The sequence below is a fragment of the Hemiscyllium ocellatum genome, chromosome 4, assembly GCF_020745735.1.
Source record: "Hemiscyllium ocellatum isolate sHemOce1 chromosome 4, sHemOce1.pat.X.cur, whole genome shotgun sequence".
NCBI lineage: Eukaryota > Metazoa > Chordata > Chondrichthyes > Orectolobiformes > Hemiscylliidae > Hemiscyllium > Hemiscyllium ocellatum.
The window spans coordinates 95,896,203-95,918,923 of NC_083404.1; the positions used below are offsets into that span (position 1 = coordinate 95,896,203).

Below are 22,721 nucleotides of genomic sequence, written 5' to 3' on the forward strand. Positions count from 1 at the left end.
AAAGAATGAAGAGTGGCTAAATGTTAACATATACTGTTCAAGCTAAATCTAGGGTGCTTTGCTTTACATCCAACCCACATGCTGACAAGGGGCAAATGTGTGTGTGTGTTTTTACTGAGGGCAACACTAAAGCATTCTTACCATCTAATAAGCAAAAGTCCACTCAGTATTTAGAAAAAGAATCTAAACAAAATGATAAAGACATGATCTTCAGAATTCACCGTCTTGAAAAAAATTCTATTTCCTACCTGCAGAAGCAATAACTTGAACAACTCCCATTATGGGGCCAATTTTCACTCACAAAGCAATTGAAACCAAAATGAATTTCCATTGAACATAATGGAAATCCTTCAATAGTATGTGTGAAAGTTATCTTCACCACTTCTAATTGGAACAATCAAAGGTAGTAAAAATGTTTCAGTCTTGGAGTGGAAACATCATAAAGCATTCACATAAGCGCTTACAATTTCACTAGCCATAGAGTAGGGCTACTCTTCTATCCAGGCTGCTACATGTTCATGGATAGCTACTCATAATAAACGATTTTGCTGGAAAATATACCTTCTGATGTGTTATATTTGCTATGAAGCATGCTCCCCTTTCATTCAGGAATAATGCAAGAACACAGCTGGATGGTTTTCTAGATTGACTATCAGTCACTTCAGTGATCCCAAGAGTGATATTCTATCTCAATTTCCCACACAAGTGATCTTTCTACTTCATGCTTATTTCATCCAAGTCCATTTTCGGTCAGTTAACTTTCATAGTGAAACTTGAAGGTATAAAATAACTTCAAATGTTTTAATATTACCAGTCAGTCTAGCAAGATCTGAGAATAATTTAAATATGTACCAAATAATCATCATTAGAATAAGTCAATAATTGCAAATGTATTCTACATTTTATACCATATTAAATTGTAATCAGATTATAAATCAGGTAATAACTGAAGAGAAATAAATAAACCAAAAGATTTTACAATGCTTGATATTTCTGCTGTCAGAATACTGGTATTTGAACTAATGCACATAACACTTTATATGCTTGAAGAAAACACCATATGGCAGAATGTTTAGTGCTATCATGCTGATTAATACAGTTTAATTTGAATACGTCTCCATCTGCACTTCGCAGAATGCATCTAATGATGCTCCTTCAGAAAGCCAAAGCCACTAAAGAGGCCTTCATAATTTCATATCAGTAATGAATAGGAGAGCTGAAAAAAGCAGTTCTTTTCCAGTCTTACATTCTACGTAATCAAAAGTAAGCAATGAGACCTTCATATTAAAGTAAGACATCTTTATCCATAAGCATTTCTGAGCAAAGAATGTGCGATCCTTAGTTTTAATGCTAATAGGCAAAGCTTTTATTCTTCCTGGTAGAAGGTGCTTTTATCATGCATTTTAATGTTTATTGGAGATCAGATATTTCAACTGCTCTACTGAGTCAAAAAAAGCACACGTCTTGAAAAGTCCATACCCAACGTACTAATACAGTGTTTCACAGAGAGCTTGAAATCCCATTGCAGTTAGACCAAGATCCGGCTCTGTTGATACTGTGGTACTGAGGGTGTAATGACTGCCAAACATTTACATAAAAATATTCATGCTCAGACATCTTCACTCAAAGTGAAATTTGAGACTTGGAACACCAGGAAACAGACCTGAATGCTACACTGTCCCTAACCGGGTGCTCCGTTTTCCTCCCACAATCCAAAAAAAATGTGCAGGTTAGGTGAATTGGCCATGCTAAATTGCCCGCAGTGTTAGGTGTAGGTGAATGGGTCTGGGTGGGTTGTGCTTCGGCGGGTCGGTATGGACTCGTTGGGCCGAACGGCCTGTTTCCACACTGTAAGTAATCTAATCTAATCTAAATACCTTAACATCAACAGGGCACTGTAAATGAGACATAACACGCAGGAGAAGCTAAAGGATTGACCAAGCAGGTACTCCTTTGTCTGGTATGACCTTCTCCAGCAGAGGAATGGCATCTCCTTATGGTTGAAATGTGCCATCATGAATGAGTTTGTTTGGTGCTTTGGCACTTCCCATTTGACAATAAAATGGATCATGACTGGCCTCTGACCACACTCTAAAAAGAAATTAGCACATACTGTCATCAGCACAAAAGCTCCTAGGCTTGAGGAAACAAATGAAACTAAGGAGGGCCTTTACACAGATTTTGAACACTACCTGGCAGGTAGTAAATCGATAATCCTCAGGCGTTACAAAGACAGAGCCAGGAAGGAGGGGATTGGCAAGGTGGCAGTGAGGAAAGCAAACTCCAAACGAATCCTCCTTCTGATGAAATATTAAGAACTAGACCAAACCAACACCTGTCCCGCCAAAGAGGTAAGCACAAGATCTCGGAGCAACACCCTCATTTGAAACACTGGCAACTCCATGAGAACTTCATTGTCAAGCAAGGGATCACAAAGGCACCCACTTTATCTGTGCCATGCAAGAGTAGATGATGGCTGAACTGATCACTGCCTTATTTGATCTACCAGCTCAAATAGACCATAAGATGGAGGAGCATTCAGCCCATCAGGTTTGTTTCACCATTCAAACAGATATGGCTTATCCAATAAGCCTCAACTCCATTTGCCAGGCTTTGCCCCAGACCCCTTTGATTTCCTTCTTGATTAAAAGATGCATTTCAGTCTTGAATCCAGGGGATCTGGATTTATGAATACTCATACTTAAGAATGTAGTCCCATGCAGGGGTATAATTTAAAGACCTGATGTACGATCACTTCATATACTTACAAATAGCCACTCTCCTGCACTGTGTTCTACCTATAGTGTATAACTCAACTTGCAAATAGACGCCAGAATGGAACTGGTTTGCTACCCGGGGACTGCCTGTATACTGAATAACCTGCTTTGACAGTCCTCTGCAGTAAAGATACTTTACCCCCTGAAAGAAGAAATTCCTCATCTCCATCTTAAATGGGTGATCCTTTACTCATGTTCTGTCCTTTGGTACAAGGGGAAATGTCTTATGTGGCTCAATAAAACAGGATTTACATGTATTTGAAAAGGCAAGGCCTGATTAAGCATAGCCAACATGGCTTTGTGTATGGGAAATCGTGTCTCACTAACTTGATTGAGTATTTTGAAGAAGTAATGAAAAAGGTTGATGAAGGTAGAGAGGTAGATGTTCTCTATACGGACTTCAGCAAAGCATTCAATAAGGCTCCTCCTGGTAGACTGGTTAGCATAGAAAGTAGGGAGAACTAGCCATTTGGATACAGAACTAGCTCAAAGGTAGAAGACAGAGGGTGGTGGTGGAGGGTTGCTTGTCAGTCTGGAGGCCTGTGACCAGTGGTGTGCCACAAGGAACGCTGCTGGGTCTGCTGCTTTTTGTCATTTATATAAATAATTTGGATGTGAACATAGGAGGTATGGTTCGTAAGTTTGTAGATGACACCAAAATTGGTGGTGTAGTGGACTGCCAAGAAGGTTACCTCAGAGTACAATGGGATCTTGATCGATGGGCCAATGGGCTGAGGAGAGCCAGATGGAATTTAATGTTGTGAAACTTAAAAGGGTTCAGAAAAGATGTACAAGGATGTTGCCAGTGTTAGAGGGTTGAAGCTATAGGGAGAGGCTGGATAGACTGGGGCTATTTTCCCTGGAGCATCGGTAGCTGAGGGGTGACCTCATAGAAGTTTATGAATTCATGAGGAGCATGGATAGGGTAAATAGACAAGGTCTTTTCCCTGAGGTTGGAGGAGTCCAAAACCAGACATCATGGGTTTAAGGTGAGAGGGGAAAGATTTAAAAGGGATCAAAGGAGCAACATTTTCACACAGAGTGTGGTGCATGTATGGAATAAGCTGCCGGGGAAGTGGTGGAAGCTGGTACATTTACACCATTTAAAAGGAATCTGGATGGGTATATGAGTAGGGAGAGCTTAGTGGGATATGGGCCAAATGCTAGCAAATGGGACTAGGTTTATTTAGAATAGTTGGTCAGCATGGACAAATTAGCATGTTTCCGTGCTGTCTGTTTCTATGACTCTAAGCCTGCCTCTCATTCTTCTAAACTCCAATGCATACAGGCCCAACCTAATCAATCTTTTGTCATAAGAACATCTCTACATATCCAGGAAGAAACTAGTGAATATTCTCTGGACTACCACCAATGTCAGTACGTCCTTCCTGGGAAAAGGAAGCAAAACCTTCTCAGTATTCTGGAAGTAGTCTAACTTGTGTCTTGTATAGTTTTAGAAAATCTCTTTACTTTTGTCTCTTCATTTCCTTTGAAATAAAAGCCAACAGTCCACTTGCTTATCTCCCACAGAATTAATTTTTTGTCATTTATATACAAGGACTCCAAATCTCTCAGTGCTACAGAGTTCTGCAGTCTTTTCTCCATTTAAATAAAATTTAACTGCTTTATTTTTCCAGCGAAAGTGCATGAACTAACATTTTCCCCCATTATTTTCTATCTACCAAGTTGTGTCCACTCAATGAATCTGTCTATGTACCCCTTCTTGTTATTAACATCTAGAAGTCTATCGATCACTATTTGAACATAATAACTGATGCTACACAGCTGTCTGGGTTGGGAATGCCACAGTGAAGATATCTGCTGAGTGAAGATATTCCTCAGTGACATCCCCCTTACTCCAAGACTGTGCCCCCTGGTTCTAGATCAACCTCACCAGTAGAAACTCCATCCTGTGTCTATCCTGCCTGGCCCTTTAAGTATTCAGTAATTTTCAATTAGGTCACATCTCATTCTTCTAAACTCAAGAGAATGCAATATTTCCTCATTGGACAATCCAGCCATCTCAGGAGTTAGTTTGGTGGCCTTCTGCTGCACTCTGTCCTTGAAAAGCATGAGGTACAACGATGTAGGTTTTCTCCAATTGAGGCAAAGCATTTTTACTCCTATATTGAAATCCTTTTACAATTGAGGCCAAACATACCATTCACCTTTCTAACTGCTTGCTGCATCAGCATGTTAGTTTTATTCATATCAGATTACATTGGTGAGAATGCAGGAGTGATTTACAAGAATGGCTGCAGGAATAAGTAACTTCAGTTATGAGGATAGATTGAAGAAGTTAGAACTGTACTCCTTGGAGGCAAGAGGTTGAGAGAAGATTTGATAGTGGTTCTTCAAATCATAAGTGGCCTGGACAGAATAGATTAAGATCAAGAGACATAAATTTAAAATGTGGAAACAAAGCATGGGTGTTAAAAAAAAGATTTTTTCATATAGTGAGCAGTTAGGGTATGGAATGCACTGCATGTAACTCTTCAACTGAGGCATTCAAGAAGCCACTGGATGAAGATTTTGAACAGAAATGTATGCAGGGATATGGGATTAAAAAAGCAGGAGATTAACCTTAGATAATGCAGGCATTATAGCTTGGCCCTTTAAGTATTCTGTAATTTTCAATTAGATCACATCTCATTCTTCTAAACAAGAGAATGCAGGCCCAATCTCCTCAATATTTCCTCATTGGACAATCCTGCCGTCTCAGGAGTTAGTTTGGTGGCCTTCTGCTGCACTCCCTCCAGGGTAGCCTGATGGCCTCTTTCTGCACTGTAAAAATTCTATGACGAAACAAACACGCCCAGGTCCCTTTGGATAACAACACTTCCCAATCTCTGAACATTTTTAAAATTAAATTTTAGATTTAGATTTTATTGTCACATGTGCTCAAGTACAGGAGGACATTGAAAAATGTATACTGTCACCACACACTGCGTCATCTTAGGACAAAGGTATACAGGAACAAAGTAGTAAAAGAAACAAAATTACAAATTATGCATTACTTTCATAGAACAAGTAGAAAATAAAGAAATAAAAGAAATGGTTAACATGATAGTCCTTCTTAATATAAACTAGAAAAATAATAAATAACATATTATGTCTTTCCATTCCTCCTACCAAAGTGGATAACCTCACACTTATCCACATTATATTCCATTTGCTATAAAGTTACCCTATCACTCAATCTGTCCTAATCCGCTTGAAACTGCACTGTCTTCCCACACAGTTTTGTACCATTTGCAAATTTGAAAATATTACATTGGTCCCTGCATCTGATCATTGATGTAGGTTCTGAACAGCCTAAGCACTAATCCTTGCAGTACCCCAGTAGTCATAGCCTGCCAACCCGAGAATGATCCAATTCTTCCTAATCTCTGTTTTCTTTCAAATAACCAGTCCTCAAACCATGTAAGCACATTACCCAAGTTCCATGTGTCCTAATTTTGTTCACTAACTTCCCATACTCAACTTCCCATACTCCCATACCACCCCCCCCCAACTTCCCAAAAAGTTACCTTTTTGATAACCTTCTGAAAATCCACTGGTTTCACGCAAATCTTCTGCTCATAATATCCTCAGAAACTGTGACAGGTTCATCAAACATAAAGTCTAATTCATAAATCCATATTGACTCTTCCCAAAGATAATTATCTGTTCAATGTCCAGCTGTCAAATCCTTTGTAATACACATTAGTATTTTCCCTACTACTGTTATCAAGATGCCAGTTATTCCAAATTTATTCCCTCACTCTTTTCTTATATCAAGGAATTACTTTTGCAAACTTTCAACCTACAATTATCATTCCAGAATCTAGTTTTGAAAGATGATCACCAATCTGTTTCATTATCTCTGTAACCACCTCTTTTTAATCACTCTAGAATGCAGATGATTGGGTTCAATGGGTCTGTCAACTTTCATGAACTTCCCCAACACTACGTTTTTTGTAAATATTAATTTCCTTTAGTTCCTGATTCTCTGGCATCCCTAGGACCTCTATTATTTCTAGGAAATTTCTTTCACCTTCCAATGAAAAGACAGATACAGAGTAGTTATATAGCTTCTCTGCCATTGCTTAAAATAAATTCTCCTGTCTCTGCCTGTCATGGACTCACATGTGTCTTTGCTCATATTTACCCTTTCACATAACTATAGAAGTTATTCCATTCTGCTCTGATATGTCTTGTAATTTCCACTCTATTTTCCCTGTCTTTTTATCAAGTTCTTGATCCTACTTCATTGAATTCTAAAATGCTCCCAATCCTTGGGCTTATTTCATTTTCTGGCAGTTTTATAAGCCTCCTCCTTTGATTCAATAGTATCTTTAACTTCCTTTGTTAGCCACAGCTGACTCACTTCTCTTGTTGGTTTGTATGCCTTAAAGGAATGAATCTTTATTATAAAGCATGCATTAAGCATTTAAGCACTAGCCATTGTCTGTCTTTTATATATCTCAAAGGAATGTATGTTTGTTACAAGCCATGTATTACTTCTTAAAATACTAGCTGTTGCTTTTGTACCATTATATACTATACCATCCCCATATCTCTGGATTGTCTTTAATATACAGAAGACAATCCATTTCTCTCGAATATACTTACTAACTGAAACTCCATTGTGGGGGAAAAGAGGGTCCACAATCCCATGGGGTGGAAGGAGAATTCCAAAGTTTCACTTCGACTGAACAAGTTCCTCTTCATCTCAGTCCCAAATGGCCTATCTCTTATTTTGAGCGTGTATCCCCTAGTTTGAGACTCCCAGAAAAGGGAAGATATCCTTGTTGCATCTGCCCCATTGAGCTGTGCAATCCTTTTATATGTTCAAACCAAGTCAAATCCTCAATGAAGACTGGGATCAAACAAGACTATGTCAACACATAAATCCTCTTCTCCACCTTTCCCATTGAAAAAAAACCCAGCTGTCTTTCAATGAACTACCCACAGGCATGAGGTTAATATACGCAACAAACGTGAAACTGTCCGGCTGATGCCATGTTCAATTCAAAACTAAAGTCACTCCAATCTCAGAGATTCAATGTGCAGCTGACACATACGTGTGCATGTTCACTCAGATATAGAGCTCCAAGTCAGTGTTGATTCCCTCTCCAAAGCAAATGAGAAATTGGACCATTGACTAAACATCTGGAAAAATAAATTCCCCCTCCCACCATCTCCCATGCACAAAATCTCCCAGCATGCCTGAAGAGTGAAAGCAAGACTCCAGAAAATGAAGAGCATTTTCCATATTTTGTGAGTCTCTCATGAAAAAGGTAGAAACTGGTGATGATGACTTTCATAAACTATGTGTTTTCTCAGCCTTCGAAAAAAACATGTTGGTCCAGAATTTCAAACCTGAAACTACAATCAAGGTCTGGTGGGCAGCAGTGATCCTATAGTCCAATATGCTTTGGAGACTTGGATGGTCTACAAATGTCTCAGTGACATTACTGAGCCTGAGATTTTTCTCAGCAACAAATGATGTCATTGAGTATGAGTTGGGCAATGAAGTTGGCAGAGATACTAGATTGAAATTTTCAATTGCTGATTTGCCAGGCTGTTAAATGGCAGAGTGTTTGATGAGGCAATGTTGGTTTCAGGAAACTCCTGGCTATGGTTGGAAACCCATTTGCAGCGTGCGACATTACAGTGTCCAGTATGTTGCTTCCAGACATTGGTCAATGCCAAAATCAAGGTAGAATGGCCTAAGGATGTGTTACCTTTTAATTTTCCCTTCTACTTTGTATGAAGCAACACTAGGTTCTTGCCTTACAGTGGCAACAGGAATTAGGGGGAATTGAAAACTTGAAAATCTATTCCCTGTTCTCACGACACTTTCCTTGATGACTCAGCCATTGACAAAGGATACTCAAGGTGCTTCAAATCTGGCAGGATGCTTGCTAGCCCAATAGCAGCAGCCTCTCTAAAATGAATGTGCACAATACTGATGCATCAATCACATAAAACCAGCCTCAGTAGGCAAGGTATGTCCAGTTTGTGCCTGACACCCAAGTCCCAAAGCAGCTGTTCTACGTGGAGCTTAGTTGTGACTGCAGACCTCCGGGAGGACAGTGGAATTGTCTCATTTACAGCATCTCTGAAGTAGTCAAACATATCCTCTGTGCGAAGGGAATTCCAGACTGGCAAACGATCAAATAAAGAAAGTTTATTGGGAAAGAAACCACACACAGACAGATGTTGCAGAGGGTAAGGCAAATTCTTGGAGAGATCTCACAGTACATCAAACGTCTGATCTGCTTAACCCTTCAAGCACCACCTGCCTTATAGGTCACAGTGTCTGCAATCTGGACTTGTTATTTAATTATTGGACAACTATCGAATTGGAGTGGAAGCAAGTCATTCCCAATGCAGAGAGAAGCAGACAAAAGTTGCATTCTTCAGCATGTAGAGGTGAAACCTCGGCATTCACAGAGAAGTCAGTAATTATCTGCTGCAACATAAACAGAAGTTGCTGGAAAAGCTCAGCAGGTCTGGCAGCATCTATGAAGAGAAACCAAAATTAACATTTCAGGTCCCGTGACCCGTCCTCAGAACTGAGGAATTATCTGCTGTCTTTACTGGATTTGGCAGCCATCAGAATTTCTATGCCAGAAACAAAATGACTGTATTATTGGCCATTTCCCTATAGCTGCCAACAAATGCACTGTGAGATATGGTAATGAGATCTAAAGGACAGGACAAATGCTGACGTTGATGCTCTCAGGTGTCCAAGTGCTTCCTCCCTGCTCCTGTAAGACAGCATGCATGTCTGGATGCTGAGCATGATATTTTTCATCCTTGACCACGGGGTGCCACCTACAATTGAACAGCTTACTGGCTCAGTTCTGAAGAAGAGTCACAGCAGACTCAAAATATTAACGCTGTCTCTCTCTTGACAAATGCTGCTGGCCTTGCTGAGTTTCTTCAGCATTTTTTGTGTTGTCACCAGCTCACTCCCCTTTGTCAGTATCTCTGTGAACAATGGGCATTTAAATACATGAAGTGCAATGCCGTCGGAAGAGAGGGGGATAAAGTGGACAAATGGCACCAGTCCAAACCAGTTTACACAAGAGAACTATTGTCACAGAATCATCACATTAGCAGGAGACCATTCAACCCACTAATTTGATGCAGTACAAGTTTATAAATCTGAATGGCCCATTTCTGCTCCTATCTTATGGTCTAATTAGCTGGCTTGTTGTGGTCATGTGACATTTCATGCCTGTGCGTGCAGTGCGTGGTAGCCCTACATCTCTTGCCAAATGCTGCAGATGGTTCCCGATATATGAATGTCCAAATTATAAACACATGCACTTATAAACGAGGTGTATCGTTAATCGTACAAATGTTTCCTTCTACTTACAAGCTGCTATTTTATCGTCCTGACCTGTGTTCTGACTTGCCCGCAAATCGACTTGTAAATGTACTCAAGAATGGAACCCATTCATAGCCCAGCGACTGTAACTATCAGCTGAAAATGTGTGGATCTTCAGAGCTAAGAGGCAGCCAGCTATTACAAAAATAACAATCTGCAGTTTTGGGATTCCTGGGTGAGTCGAATGGCAGAGCAGTTTTTTTCTTTCAATTGCAAAGCTATGGCACAACTACAGAACTATCTTTTTTAAAGCTGAATAAAAAAAGAGTTGAAACCCTACTATCAGGGCTGAGGAACGATTGCAACAAGCTGTGTTTCAGCCTAGATCTTACTGAGAAGAAGAAAAGTCAGACATAGCAGGTTTTTAAAGCTTTGAAGATGCATTTCGAACTGTGTGTTAAATGTCACACATGGAATGGCATGTGTTCAACATCAGACTGCAGGGGGCAGTGAGACTTCTGATCAGTGTGTGACCTCACAGATACATCTAGCCAAATCCTAGAAATCTGGACATTTGAAAAGTGATCTCAGAGATAGGACTGCCTGAGGCATAAGAGATTCATGCTGAAAAAGGATAAACTTTCTCTTAAAAAATCTATCAATATGTACAGGAGCTCCTTGACTAGTATGCTCTAGCTGATGATTGAGATTGTTAATGTAGGCTTTGTATTATGTTGAGACACATTTCAGGCCAAATGAATTATTTAATTGAGAAAAATGAAGAAATATGTACAAAAGTCAAAGAATGATAAAGTCCAGAGAGTGAGATGTAAATATTGCAGAGGACACAACACAAGTATGAAGGGAGCATGTCTAACTGGAAGAAATCGAATCACTTTGCAAACATGTACTTGGCTAGAAAAAGGAATAAAATAAGTCTTTTTAAGAAATGGCTGTTGGAAAGATGGCAGCTAATGAATCACTCCACACTGTCCAATAGACTGATGTTCTCAGATGTAAATGCAATAAATGGTTTCATGATCATTAGAATGAAGACTGCAGAAGGAGGATATCATGGGAATGTGAAAAGGTAGTTTAAATCTGAGATAGATATATTTTTGTTAACAAAGGTATGAAGGGATGTGGGCTAAAAGTACATGCAGTTAGGCCACAGACCAGCCCTAATCTCAGAATGGAGGAACAGGTTTGAGGGGATGAATGGCCTACTCCTGTCCCAATGTTAAAAACTGTCAGATAGACACTGGTCCTTTGTGCAGCATTAATGAACTTCATAGACCTGTGAGTAGTTCCTCAAGATGATGACCCAAAAGTGAAGCCTTTAAAGCTGAATAAAAAAAGAGTTGAAAACCTACTATCAGGGCTGAGGAACGATTGCAACAAGCTGTGTTTCAGCCTAGATCTTACTGAGAAGAAGAAAAGTCAGACATAGCAGGTTTTTAAAGCTTTGATATGATAAAGTGATCTTCATGCCAAGAGGACAGATGTTTCTGACAGCCCAATGTAATGGGAAGAATGACAATCTGGAGCTCTATATAATGGCGATACACAAAATCAAATCACCTCAGCTGAAGCAGATTTAAAACATGGTCCAATATCCAAAATTTGTCAGAAAAGGTTTGAAGTGTCAAACAGGTCCTAGAAGGTTACAAAGATGCTTTCAGAGATCCAACACGTCTTCGTATTGAATTCCATCTTGACGTGGCTGGTGCGACAGACCAACAAGGACCTGACAAATAGAATTCCAACTGTCCCTTCCTGTCCAAACTGAAAGACGAGATGGAGGAACTTGAAAAGAATGGAATAATCAAAAAAAAAGTTACGACTAAATTAGCACATGGCAGCAGTGGAAAAAACTGGAAAACAGAGTATGCTTCGAACCAAAAGGTCTCAAAGAAACTTTGAAGAAATCTAATTTCTGAATGCCAATCATTGAAATAAACGTTGCCTCACCTGCAAAGACAAGGTCTTCATAGCCATTGATGTGAAGGAAGGCTACTGGAAAACAAAACTTAATGAAAGCAGCAATCTTCTTTCTATGTCATGGAGTCCATTTGGGAGGTACAGAATTTGTACACACTATTTCACATTTCTACTTCTCCAGAAGAGTATTGCAGACAATCTGGTATAATGATTCCCTGAGTGGAACCCAGTTTTGATCTGCTGGTTTTATTGCTATTCATTCACAGGATGTGACCATTGCTGGCCAGACTAGTATTTATTGCCCATCCTTAATGACCCAGGAGGGCAGTTAAGCATTGCTGAGGGTCTAGAGTCACATGGAAGCCAGACCATATAAGCATGGCTGCTTCCTTCCTTAAATGATGTTAGTGAATCGGATGGGTTGTGAAGGAAGTGGGTTGTGTAGATGTGCAGGCACAATGGTAGAATTGCAGAACACAATCAGAATCTAGCACGTCAGCTTACAGAAAGCTTGCCAAGTAAACCCGAAGCTGAACAAGAAAAAGACACAATTGAAGTCAAGTTGGTAAGTCGGGTACTGACAGCAAAGAGACTTTGCCTGAATCCTGACAAGGTGAAAGCAAGAAAGGCAGCAACCAACAAATATGAAAGCAGTGCAATGATTCATTGGATTTGTGAACTGTTGAGTAAAAGTTTTACTTAATTTGCCAACACAGTTTGAATATCTACCCATGCCTACTGCTAAAAAGTATAGTGGTTTGGAACACATATCAGGAAGTAGCTTTCACAACTAGTGATGATAATGCCAATTATGCTGAGTTAATATTGATAGGGCAGCATGGCGGCTCAGGGGTTAGCATTGCTGCCTCACAGCACCAGGGACCCGGGTTCAATTCCACCCCAGGCGTGGAGTTTGCACATTTGCTCTATATCTGCATGGGTTTCCTCTAGGTGTTCTGATCCATGCCACAGTCCAAAATGTGCAGATTAGGTGGATTGGTAATGCTGAATTCCCCATAGTGTCCAGGCATATGTAGGTTAGGTAGATTCAGGTGAGGATTTCACCTGATGAAGGAGCAGCACTCTGAAAGTTTGTGATTTCAAATAAACCTGTTAGACTATAGCCTGGTGTCAGGTGATTTCTGACTTCGACTACTAGGAGTTAGACCAGTTGATATCAATAATTACCTGTAAGAGCGCAAAATGTCTGAAAGCACATTTCAGTCATGACAGCACTTTAAACATTGTGATAAGAAACAATGGTTCACAATTCACAAGTGAAGAATTCATGCACTTCATTAAGGGTTTGAAAATTCAACACCATTCATCATCTCCATATTATCCCAGTCAAGTCAAAACACAAAGGTGGCAGGGAAACTTGCCAAAAGAAATCATCAATAAACGAAACAAAAGCCAATCCTTGATCGGAGAAATAAATGTATTTGGAAATAGACAAGGAAAGTCTTTCAGTACAAAGACCAGTATCATGCTGCACCCAAACCACTCATCCAATAACAAAAAGTCTACGGAATCCAGAAATAATAACCGGCATGAATGATAAAATCAAAGTGAAATAACTGAATGGCAAATTTCACAGTTATAAAACTGCTAAGTCATTACCAAAGCTGAGCTATGGAGGGCTAGTCAGAGTGCAAACATTCAATGTTCTCATCAGGGGTCAGTTCATGTGACAACTTTGATCCTGTGCTGAGCAATTGTGACCTCAATCTGGTGAACAACCAGATATATTGTTGCAAGCACAGACACCATGTACAACTACAGAAGCAGTGCCTTGTTGTTGACAGGAGAACAGGAAGATGTGATCTAGGTGTGACAGTAAGCCCATCAGTCTAGAGGTCCACTGCTCCCCAGCAATGGAAATGATCTGCAACAGTTACCATGGTAACAGCATCCCATGAAAGTCTTCCCAGAGAAGAAACACCATCCTGAAAACAAGCAGTGCCAACAAGAATGCGCACGTGTACCATTAAGTGACCTGTATGATTTAAAGACTTTCATTGAATCAAATAATTGTTACACTGCAGCAGGTCATTCAGCCCAACATGTCAACAAAGCTTTCTGACCACGTTGACTTACTACCAAACTTCACTCTTCTCCCCACAACCCTGCACACTGTTTCTATTTAGATAATCCTCTAATGCCTTCTTGAATGCTTCAACTGAACTTACTCCAAATTTTCAGACAGCATATTGCAGACTATTTGCTTTGTGACAGGTTTCTCTCACCTTTCATTTGCTTCTTTGTGGGGACAGTTTTTTTTTGCCTACCTATTCTAATCTATCCAGACCCCTCGTGGATTTGAAAAGTTCTGTCAAATATTCCGTCAGCTTTCTCCTCTTCAAAGAGATTGGTCCTAAATTCACCAAACAATCCTAATAAATAGATTGTCATCCCTGGAACCATTCTCATAAACCTCTTTCTTCATTTATTAAAATATTTCCTCAATTGTGGCATCCTGAATTGTCCACAACATTCCAGCTGAGGTCTGAGCAGTTTCTTTTATAAGTTCATATAGCTTCCCTGCTTGTACTCTCATATCCCAATTAAGTATGGTATCCTTGATTAACAGCTCTCCCTGTATCTGTCCTCCTACTTTTAATGACCCTCTACCACTGTGTATATTTTAGAGTGCTACCTTCCATTTTAAACTGCCTTAGCACTTTTTATCGACATGTATCACCAAACATTTGTCTGCCCTGAATTTCACCTGAAATATATCAACCCACTCCGCGAACTTATTAATGCCCTTTTTTGACAAATTTGACATTGTTCTCTTCTCAGTTTAAGTTTTGTGTCATCCATAAACTTTGAAACTATACCAAGAACACCAAAATCTAGATCACTCCGATATATATACGAAAAGCAAGAATCACCATATCAATCACTGGTGAACTCCACTATAAAACTTCCTTCAGTTTGAAAAATACTCACTAACCATTATTCTATTTTGCATCTCTCAGCCAATTTTGTATTTGACATTGCTACTTTTTTTGCCTCAAGTCTGTTGTGCAGCACTGTATTGAACATCTTTTGGAAGTTCATGTAAGCCATATCAATAGCCTTCCCCTCATCAAGGCTCTGTTCGTTCTTTTTAAAAAAAACTCAAGCATATTAGAAAATTTTCCCTCAAAGTGATGTCAATTCTTCTAAATTAATCCACATTTTCCCACCTATGACTATTAATTCTAGCCTAAATAATTGTTTCCAGAAAATCTCCAGATGTTAAATTAATATCTTTGTAATTACTGGGCTTACCTTCACAACTTTTTTGAACAAGGTTGTAATGTTTGTAAAGCACCAATTTCAAAGAAGAGTAAAAGATTGTGACCAATGCCTCTACAATTTCCACTTTCACTTCCTGAAAATTTTTGGATGCCTCTCTATGTGGCACATTTGAACATGTCTCCTGGTTCCTTACCAAATTTAAGGACCAACCACTTTTCATCTAGTGTCTGAGTTTCCTCCTGTCATCTTGGTCTGGGCAGCATCAGCCTCATGGGTAAAGGCAGATACAACACATTAATTTCACAACTCAGCCTTTTTTGGTTCCTAATTAGCCCCTACTCCTCTTCTTCCCATCCTTTTACTATTGATCTGCTTCTTGAAGGCTTGCCATCCACTGTGGTAGATGGAAGTGGAACTTTCTAGAGATTAGATTTTTATTGTTTGCCATGTATTTTGAGTAACCTGTAAATACAAATAATAATGCATGCATGTGTTTTGTCTTTTTTTAATAGGAAGAAATGTTATTGCACTTCATGTGAGTATTGGCTTGCCGTAGTCATACGACCTCTAGCTGATTTGTAAGTGGGCTGTGTGCAGAGTCTGTGGCAGCCATTAAATTCACATCGATGGAAACTGTCTACTTGTTGCCTTGTGTGCAATTGCTATCTAGAAGCTCAAATGAAAGACTTAACTGGCAACGAAAATAGACCGAGGAAAACTGTGCTCTATATTACATCAATCTCAGTGTTGCTTCACATGACCATTGGAATTCATGAATTCCCAATATGCGAAGGTAAACTCCGGAATATCAAGCCATTTCAAAAAAGCTGCAATAACTGCAGTTAAAAGTTATTGACGATTATATCTGACAATTCAAAAGGCACTGGTCTGTTAGTATCACTGACAGGAGGTAAGCAGATCCTGTCTGATAACTTTTCTGTGATTTGATTAAGCCGCTTTTCAAAATGTGCCAGTCAGCAAAGCTCTCAGGATGCTGCCAGCTACCTTGACAAGTCACATCGGCTTTTTGCTGGCCACTTGTTAGAAACCAACATGTTGAAACTGGCGTCTGTGTGCCGAGGCGGCTGCAGCTCCCTCGGATCGGCTTGCAGGCTACCTCCGAGCCGGATACAAACGGGAGCAATACAACTTCCAGGCTCATTGTCTGGATATCCGATCGGGCTGAGAAAACAAGAGACGCTTCAAAAAGCCTTAGGATAATTAAAGGCGCGTTCTCCTATAAATAAATGCATCCGTGTTCAGTGATCAAATTTGAGGAACTACTAACACACTCGAATGAATGCGTTGAACCCCAAGTGACTCGTTATTTGAACATTTCTAAACTTTGAATTTTTAAAAATGAACACAGGGTATAAATTATATAGTTGGACTATATTAGCGGATGGGATCTGGGTTATCAGCTGATCTGTTAAAATGAAGAGATTTCCGAGACACATAAATATAAAGTTTGCTAAGGTTAACCATCATCGTTAGGTTTGTGCTAATTGCAACTGGTCTCTTTCCGATTCCGGTGATCTTCAGAATGAGACGAAGTCACTTCCTTGAGATGTAGTAACACTCATTTCCCTGAGGAGTCTCCAACCCTGAGGAATGTCAGAAAGCCGGAGGAACAGTCATACAACACGAGGCAATGCTGGGGTGAGGGCGGGTGAAGAGTGTGTGTGTATGTGTGTGTGTGAAAGAGAGAGATGGACAATGATGGTTCAAACATACAACTCCGCCTTAAAACAGAAAACATCCAGCTGCCGAACACGTTTATCCCCATTGGCCCGACAGGGAATAATAAATCATTCCAAATTCCCCCCTTCTGCACAAAACTGCTCAGGAAAGAGGCAGTCACAAAATCATCGGAGAAAGAAAGAGCGTGTCCGGTCTGTAAACATCCTTCCAAAAAGACACAGGTCTTTTCACACTTAGAAACTGAATCATTAGAAACCCAGTTCTGAGACATTAATATATGAGGATGTCTTTGTTTAGCATTTAAAAATAAAAAAAATTAAACATGTTTCCCCTAAGCAATCGTACGCACGATGGAGAAGCTGCAGAAACGTGTTGTTACTTTAGTAATTTATGGAGATCCCAGTGTGTGTGTGCCCTATCGGAACGTCAGACTATTCGAATGTAATACTCAAACAGGAATATTTCCAGAACAGGAAAAGAAGTCTTGCAAACTTACCTCCACGCTGAAGGGCTGGTCTTCCCCGCAAACCGAACAAATAATCCACAGCAAGGTTTGCAAGTAAAACACACCGGAATGTATGAATGCAAGTTGACTTCCTTTGTACAGTGTGGCTAAAGGCTTTGTGAACCCGTTTGCCATCTTTCAGAGCAGGGGCCGCTCATTTGTGTGTGACTGGAGGCAGAGCGAGACTGTGAATCAAAGAGAGCAGCCAGGGAGCTGTATGGAGCTCGAGTGCTCTGGGCTGCAGATCGCTCCTGAGCAATTTCACTGGCTCCAACCACACAACTCGGAGTGTAACAGTCCAGGGAACGTCCAGCGAGCCTGCGCACTGACTATCAAACGACCCTCCACCACTGGAACAGTCCTCTCTCAGTACTGTACTGAATCACAGCGAAAACTCAGCGAGCAGAGCCTGACACAGGCACTCTTCATTCATTATGCAGACATTGTATTTATCTGTCTCTTGGCAGGGAAGATAGACAAAGTGTAATTAGTTTAAACGTAATGTTTCTCCCCTGTGCTCTGGTGGCTACCCTCTGTTAGTAAGACAGCTGCAATGCCGAAGTTATTCCTGGCAGTGTTTTATTTTGATATCAGTAATGACTTATGAGAAATTTCATTTTTTTTTAAAAAAGAACACGCACTGTGATTAAAGTACACCAAAATTCCACGTTGGGAGCAAGCGCTGTTCTTTTTGTCTTTACCTCACTTTTGGAAATAAAAGAATTGACAGCAGATGTAATTCAGACTGGCAGAGAAAAAAAACAGTCTTCACATATCCCAACTTTTGGTTCGTATCCCTACAGGTTACGCGTCAAGAAGATATTTAAGTTTAATTTAGTTGATGAAGGTTTCTGCCTTTATCACCCCCAGAAGTTAATGCCCTACCCCTCGGGGGGAAAACCATCTTCCCTTCATTCCTTCCATAATTAATTTAAATCCTATGTCCCCGTTTATTGACCACTATGCGAAGGGAAATGAGACTTTCCAATCCATGGAAGATATAGAATGTTGGGAAATAGATGGTGACATCTTGCAAAATGTCCATATTACAGAGTGCTGGGTGTCTTGGAAAGCATAAAAATGAATAAATCCCCAGGACCTGATCAGGGGTACCCTAGAACTTTGTGCAAAACTAGGGAAGTGATTGCTGGGCCTCTTACTGAGATATTTGTATCATCGATAGTCACAGGTGAGGTGCCAGAAGACTGGAGATTGGCAAATGTGGTGCCACTGTTTAAGAAAGGTAGTAAGGATAAGCCAGGGAACTATAGACAAGTGAGCCTGATGTCTGTCGTGGGCAAGTTGTTGGAGGGAATCCTGAGGGACAGGATGTACACGTACTTGAAAAGGTAAGGACTGATTAGGGATAGTCAACATGGCTGTGTGCATGGGAAATCATGTCTCACAAACTTGACTGAGTTTTTTGAAAAAGTAACAAAGAGGATTGATGAGGGAAGAATGGTAGATGTGATCTTTATGGACTTCAGTAAGGCATTCAACAAAGTTCCCCATGGGAAACGGGTTAGCAATGTTAGATCTCCTGGAATACAAGGAGAACTAGCCATTTGGATACAGAACTGGCTCTAAGATAGAAGACAGAGGGTGGTGGTGGAGGGTTGTTTTTCAGACTGGAGGCCTGTGACCAGTGGAGTGCTACAAGGAGCAGTGCTTTTTCATTATTTACATAAATAATTTGGGTGTGAGCATAAGAGGTATAGTTAGTAAGTTTGCAGATGACACCAAAATTGGAGATGTAGTGGACAGTGAAGAAGTTTAGGTCAGATTACAACAGGATCTTGATCAGATGGGCCAATGGGCTGAGAAGTGACAGATGGAGTTTAATTTAGATAAATGTGAGGTGCTGCATTTTGGAAAAGCAAATCTTAGCAGGACTTATACTCTTAATGGTAAGATCCTAGGGAATGTTGCTGAACAAAGAGACCTTGGTGTGCAAGTTCATAGCTCCTTGAAAGTGGAGTCGCAGGTAGAGAGGGTAGTGAAGAAGGTGTGTGGTATGCTTTATTGGTCAGAGTATTGAGTACAGGAGTTGGGAGGTCATGTTGCGACTGTACAGGGCATTGGTGAGGCCATTGTTAGAATACTGCATGTAATTCTGGTCTCCTTTCTATCAGAATGATGTTGTGAAACTTGAAAGGGTTTCGAAACATTTATAAGTATGTTGCCAGGGATGGAGGATTTGAGCTATAGGGAAAGGTTGAATAGGCTAAGGCTATTTTCCCTGGAACGTCGGAGGCTGAGGGGTGACCTTGTAGAAGTTAATAAAATCATGTGGGGCATGGAAGGATAAATAGACAAAGTACTTTCCCTATGTTGGGAGAGTCCAGAACTAGAGGGCATAGGTTTAGGGTGAGACGGGAAAGATATAAATGAGACCTAAGGGGCAACTTTTTCATGCAGAGGGTGATACATGTATGGAATGTGCTGCCAGAGGAAGTGGTTGAGGCTAGTACAATTGCAACATTTAAAAGGCATCTGGATGGCTATACGAATAGGAAGGGTTTGGAGGGATATGGGCCAGGTGCTGTCAGGTGGGATTAGATTGGATTGGGATATTTGGTGGGCATGGACAAATTGGACCAAAGGGTCTGTTTCGGTGCTGTACATCTCTATGACTGTATGACACTTTAGGGTAAAAAATGAGGTCTGCAGATGCTGGAGATCACAGTTGAAAATGTGTTGCTGGTTAAAGCACAGCAGGTTAGGCAGCATCCAAGGAATAGGAAATTCGACGTTTCGGGCATAAGCCCTTCATCAGGAAAGTTTCCTGATGAAGGGCTTATGCCCGAAACGTCGAATTTCCTATTCCTTGGATGCTGCCTAACCTGCTGTGCTTTAACCAGCAACACATTTTCAACTCATGTATGACACTTTATCCAAGTACAGAATCATTTTATACTCCTGCAATTAAATCTTCCCCCTCTGTTGCAAAGCCAGCAACTCCAACTTTTCATCATAACTGTAGTTATTCATAATTGACAACAACCTCTTAAATCTAAAACAAGTAACTGTGGACGCTGAAGATCTGAAACCTCCCCAAAAAAGACATTGCTGGAGAAATTCAGCAGGTCTGGCAGCATCTGTGGAGAGAAAACAAAGTTAAAGTTTTGAGTCCATTGACCTTTCTACAGAACTGATAACAGCTACGAAAAGTGTATATATGCTAATAATAGGGCAAGACCCAGGTGAAGGAGTGAGCAGATAGTTGGAGATGTAGCCCTAGAAATACAAAGGATTGATCAATAGTAAGCCAGGGAGATGTTCAGGCTCTGATATTGTTGAATGCAGCTGAAGATTGTCGGGTCGGAAAGTGTAAGATGAGACACTGTTCTTCCAGTTTGCGCTGAGTCTTGCTGGAGCACTGCAGCTGGCGGAGACAGAAATGTCGGCCAGGGAATGTGGTGGTGTGTCAAAGTGGCAGGCAACTGGAAGCTTGGGATCATTTTTGCAGAGAGAACATTGGTGCTCTGGAAAGCAGTCATCCAGTCTGCATTTTATTATCCCATTGTCAAGGAGAACCACATCCGTACCTCCTTTTCCTAACAATTACTGATGATAGGTCATTGGAGTCAAAACATTAATTCTGCTTTCTCCCCATAGGTGCTGCTGGACCCCCGACCATTTTTTCTGTTTCAACAATTTTTCTTATCAACCTGTTCAGAGATGTTGTTATGTGCCTCCAGAGCAAGTGGGATTTTAACCAGGATCTTCTAGCTCAGATATAGGGACATTACCACCAAAGCTCCCTTTGTACTCTCTCAGTTACTCTCTCAGTTGTGATCACATTCTCATTCTAATGCTGTGATGATCTGAAGGCAGTACTCTAGCTGTGTTCTAATTTGTGTTTCAGTTTTTATACTTTCAGGTTCAGTAAACTAAGGAAATACATTAAATAGTTTTTTTTAATGCCAGTATCTATGTATCTGCTGTTTTCAAGGATCTATTAACATGAACGTGATAGTCTTTCTGTTTTACGCGTCTCAGTATTGTACAAGTTAATGTGTATTAATTCACCTGTTTGTCCTTCCCAACTATCACCTTACACTTCTCTTCAATGAATTGTTTTTTCTCTGCCGACTAAGGTAATCTATTGATATGTAAATAAGGAGTTGCTCATTTAAGGCAGAGGTGAGGATTCTTTTCACTCTCAGAGGGTTGTGTGTCTCCAGAGCTCTCTTCCTCAAAAGGCATTAGAAGTTGAGTCTGGAATATTTTTAAGACAGAGCGGTATAAGCCCTTGGTAAACAACAAAGTGCCAGGTTATCGTGGGAACGTGAAGTTGAGGTTACGATCAGATCATTTATCACTTATTGAATGGCAAAATAGGCTCTTCATGCCAAATGACTCCATTTTGCTCCTAAATAATATTTTTGTATGATATGTTCCTGCAGATTATGTCTTTCTCATTGAGTTTTCACATGTTCTACAGATATCTTATCAGCTCACCCCACCCTCCAATATTTGATTCATTGATATTCACCACGGAGACCAATAGACCTACTACTGAATTTTGCTGAACTCACTTAAAATTGGATTCTAGCTACAAAAATACCCATTGATCATTACTCTGCTTCTGGCCATTGAGCCAACTTTGGAACCAACTTGCTATTAGATCACATAAGGTCTTAATTTTCTCAACAATCTGTCATATGGAACCTTGTCAAAAGCCCTGCTGAAATCTCGGAATACTGTGATAAATGTGCTACTTTGAATCTTCTTGTTACCTCTTCAAATCAAGTTCCTTTAGATTTGTTAAATGTCTGTTAACAAATCCATACTGATTGTCAATAATTAGGTTGTGCCTTCTAAATGGCAATTTATACCATCTCCCAGATTGTTTTATAAATCATTTGGCCAGTACCCCAATTAATTTGGCACACCTGTAGAGAATTGGACTGTCCTTTCAAATACTAGGATTCATTTTATTGAGAACATGTTTGATTTATATGTTTTACTCAAATTTTGTAAGTGCCTCCCTTTGCTCATGTACCGATTTACCTTCAAGCAGTTACTTCCTGTCCACATTTGCTAAATCACATCTCAGCTTGCCAAAAAAAACGTTCCCTAACACTAAAACAAACAATTATGATCTCTACCACCAAAATGCTCTCCCACTGATACCCATTCTACATGCCCAGATTCATTTCCTGAAACTAAGTCCAGAATGCACTTTATCCTGTTGAGATTTTTATGCACTGGCTGAAAGAGT

General features: G+C 40.2%; 1 protein-coding gene across 2 annotated transcripts in view; it reads right to left on the minus strand.

The window, feature by feature from the left end:
• Positions 1–17,753, minus strand: part of LOC132815014 (matrix metalloproteinase-16-like) — a 251,756-nt gene extending 234,003 nt beyond the window's left edge. The window contains exon 1 of one of the 2 annotated variants that reach the window (XM_060823644.1): positions 17,486–17,753. In XM_060823644.1, the coding sequence (XP_060679627.1) occupies positions 17,486–17,629 (144 nt within the window). In that variant the 5' untranslated portion in view covers positions 17,630–17,753. The remainder of the gene's footprint in view (positions 1–17,485) is intronic. The other variant, XM_060823645.1, reaches the window with a different exon arrangement.
• Positions 17,754–22,721: the final 4,968 nt, after the last annotated feature.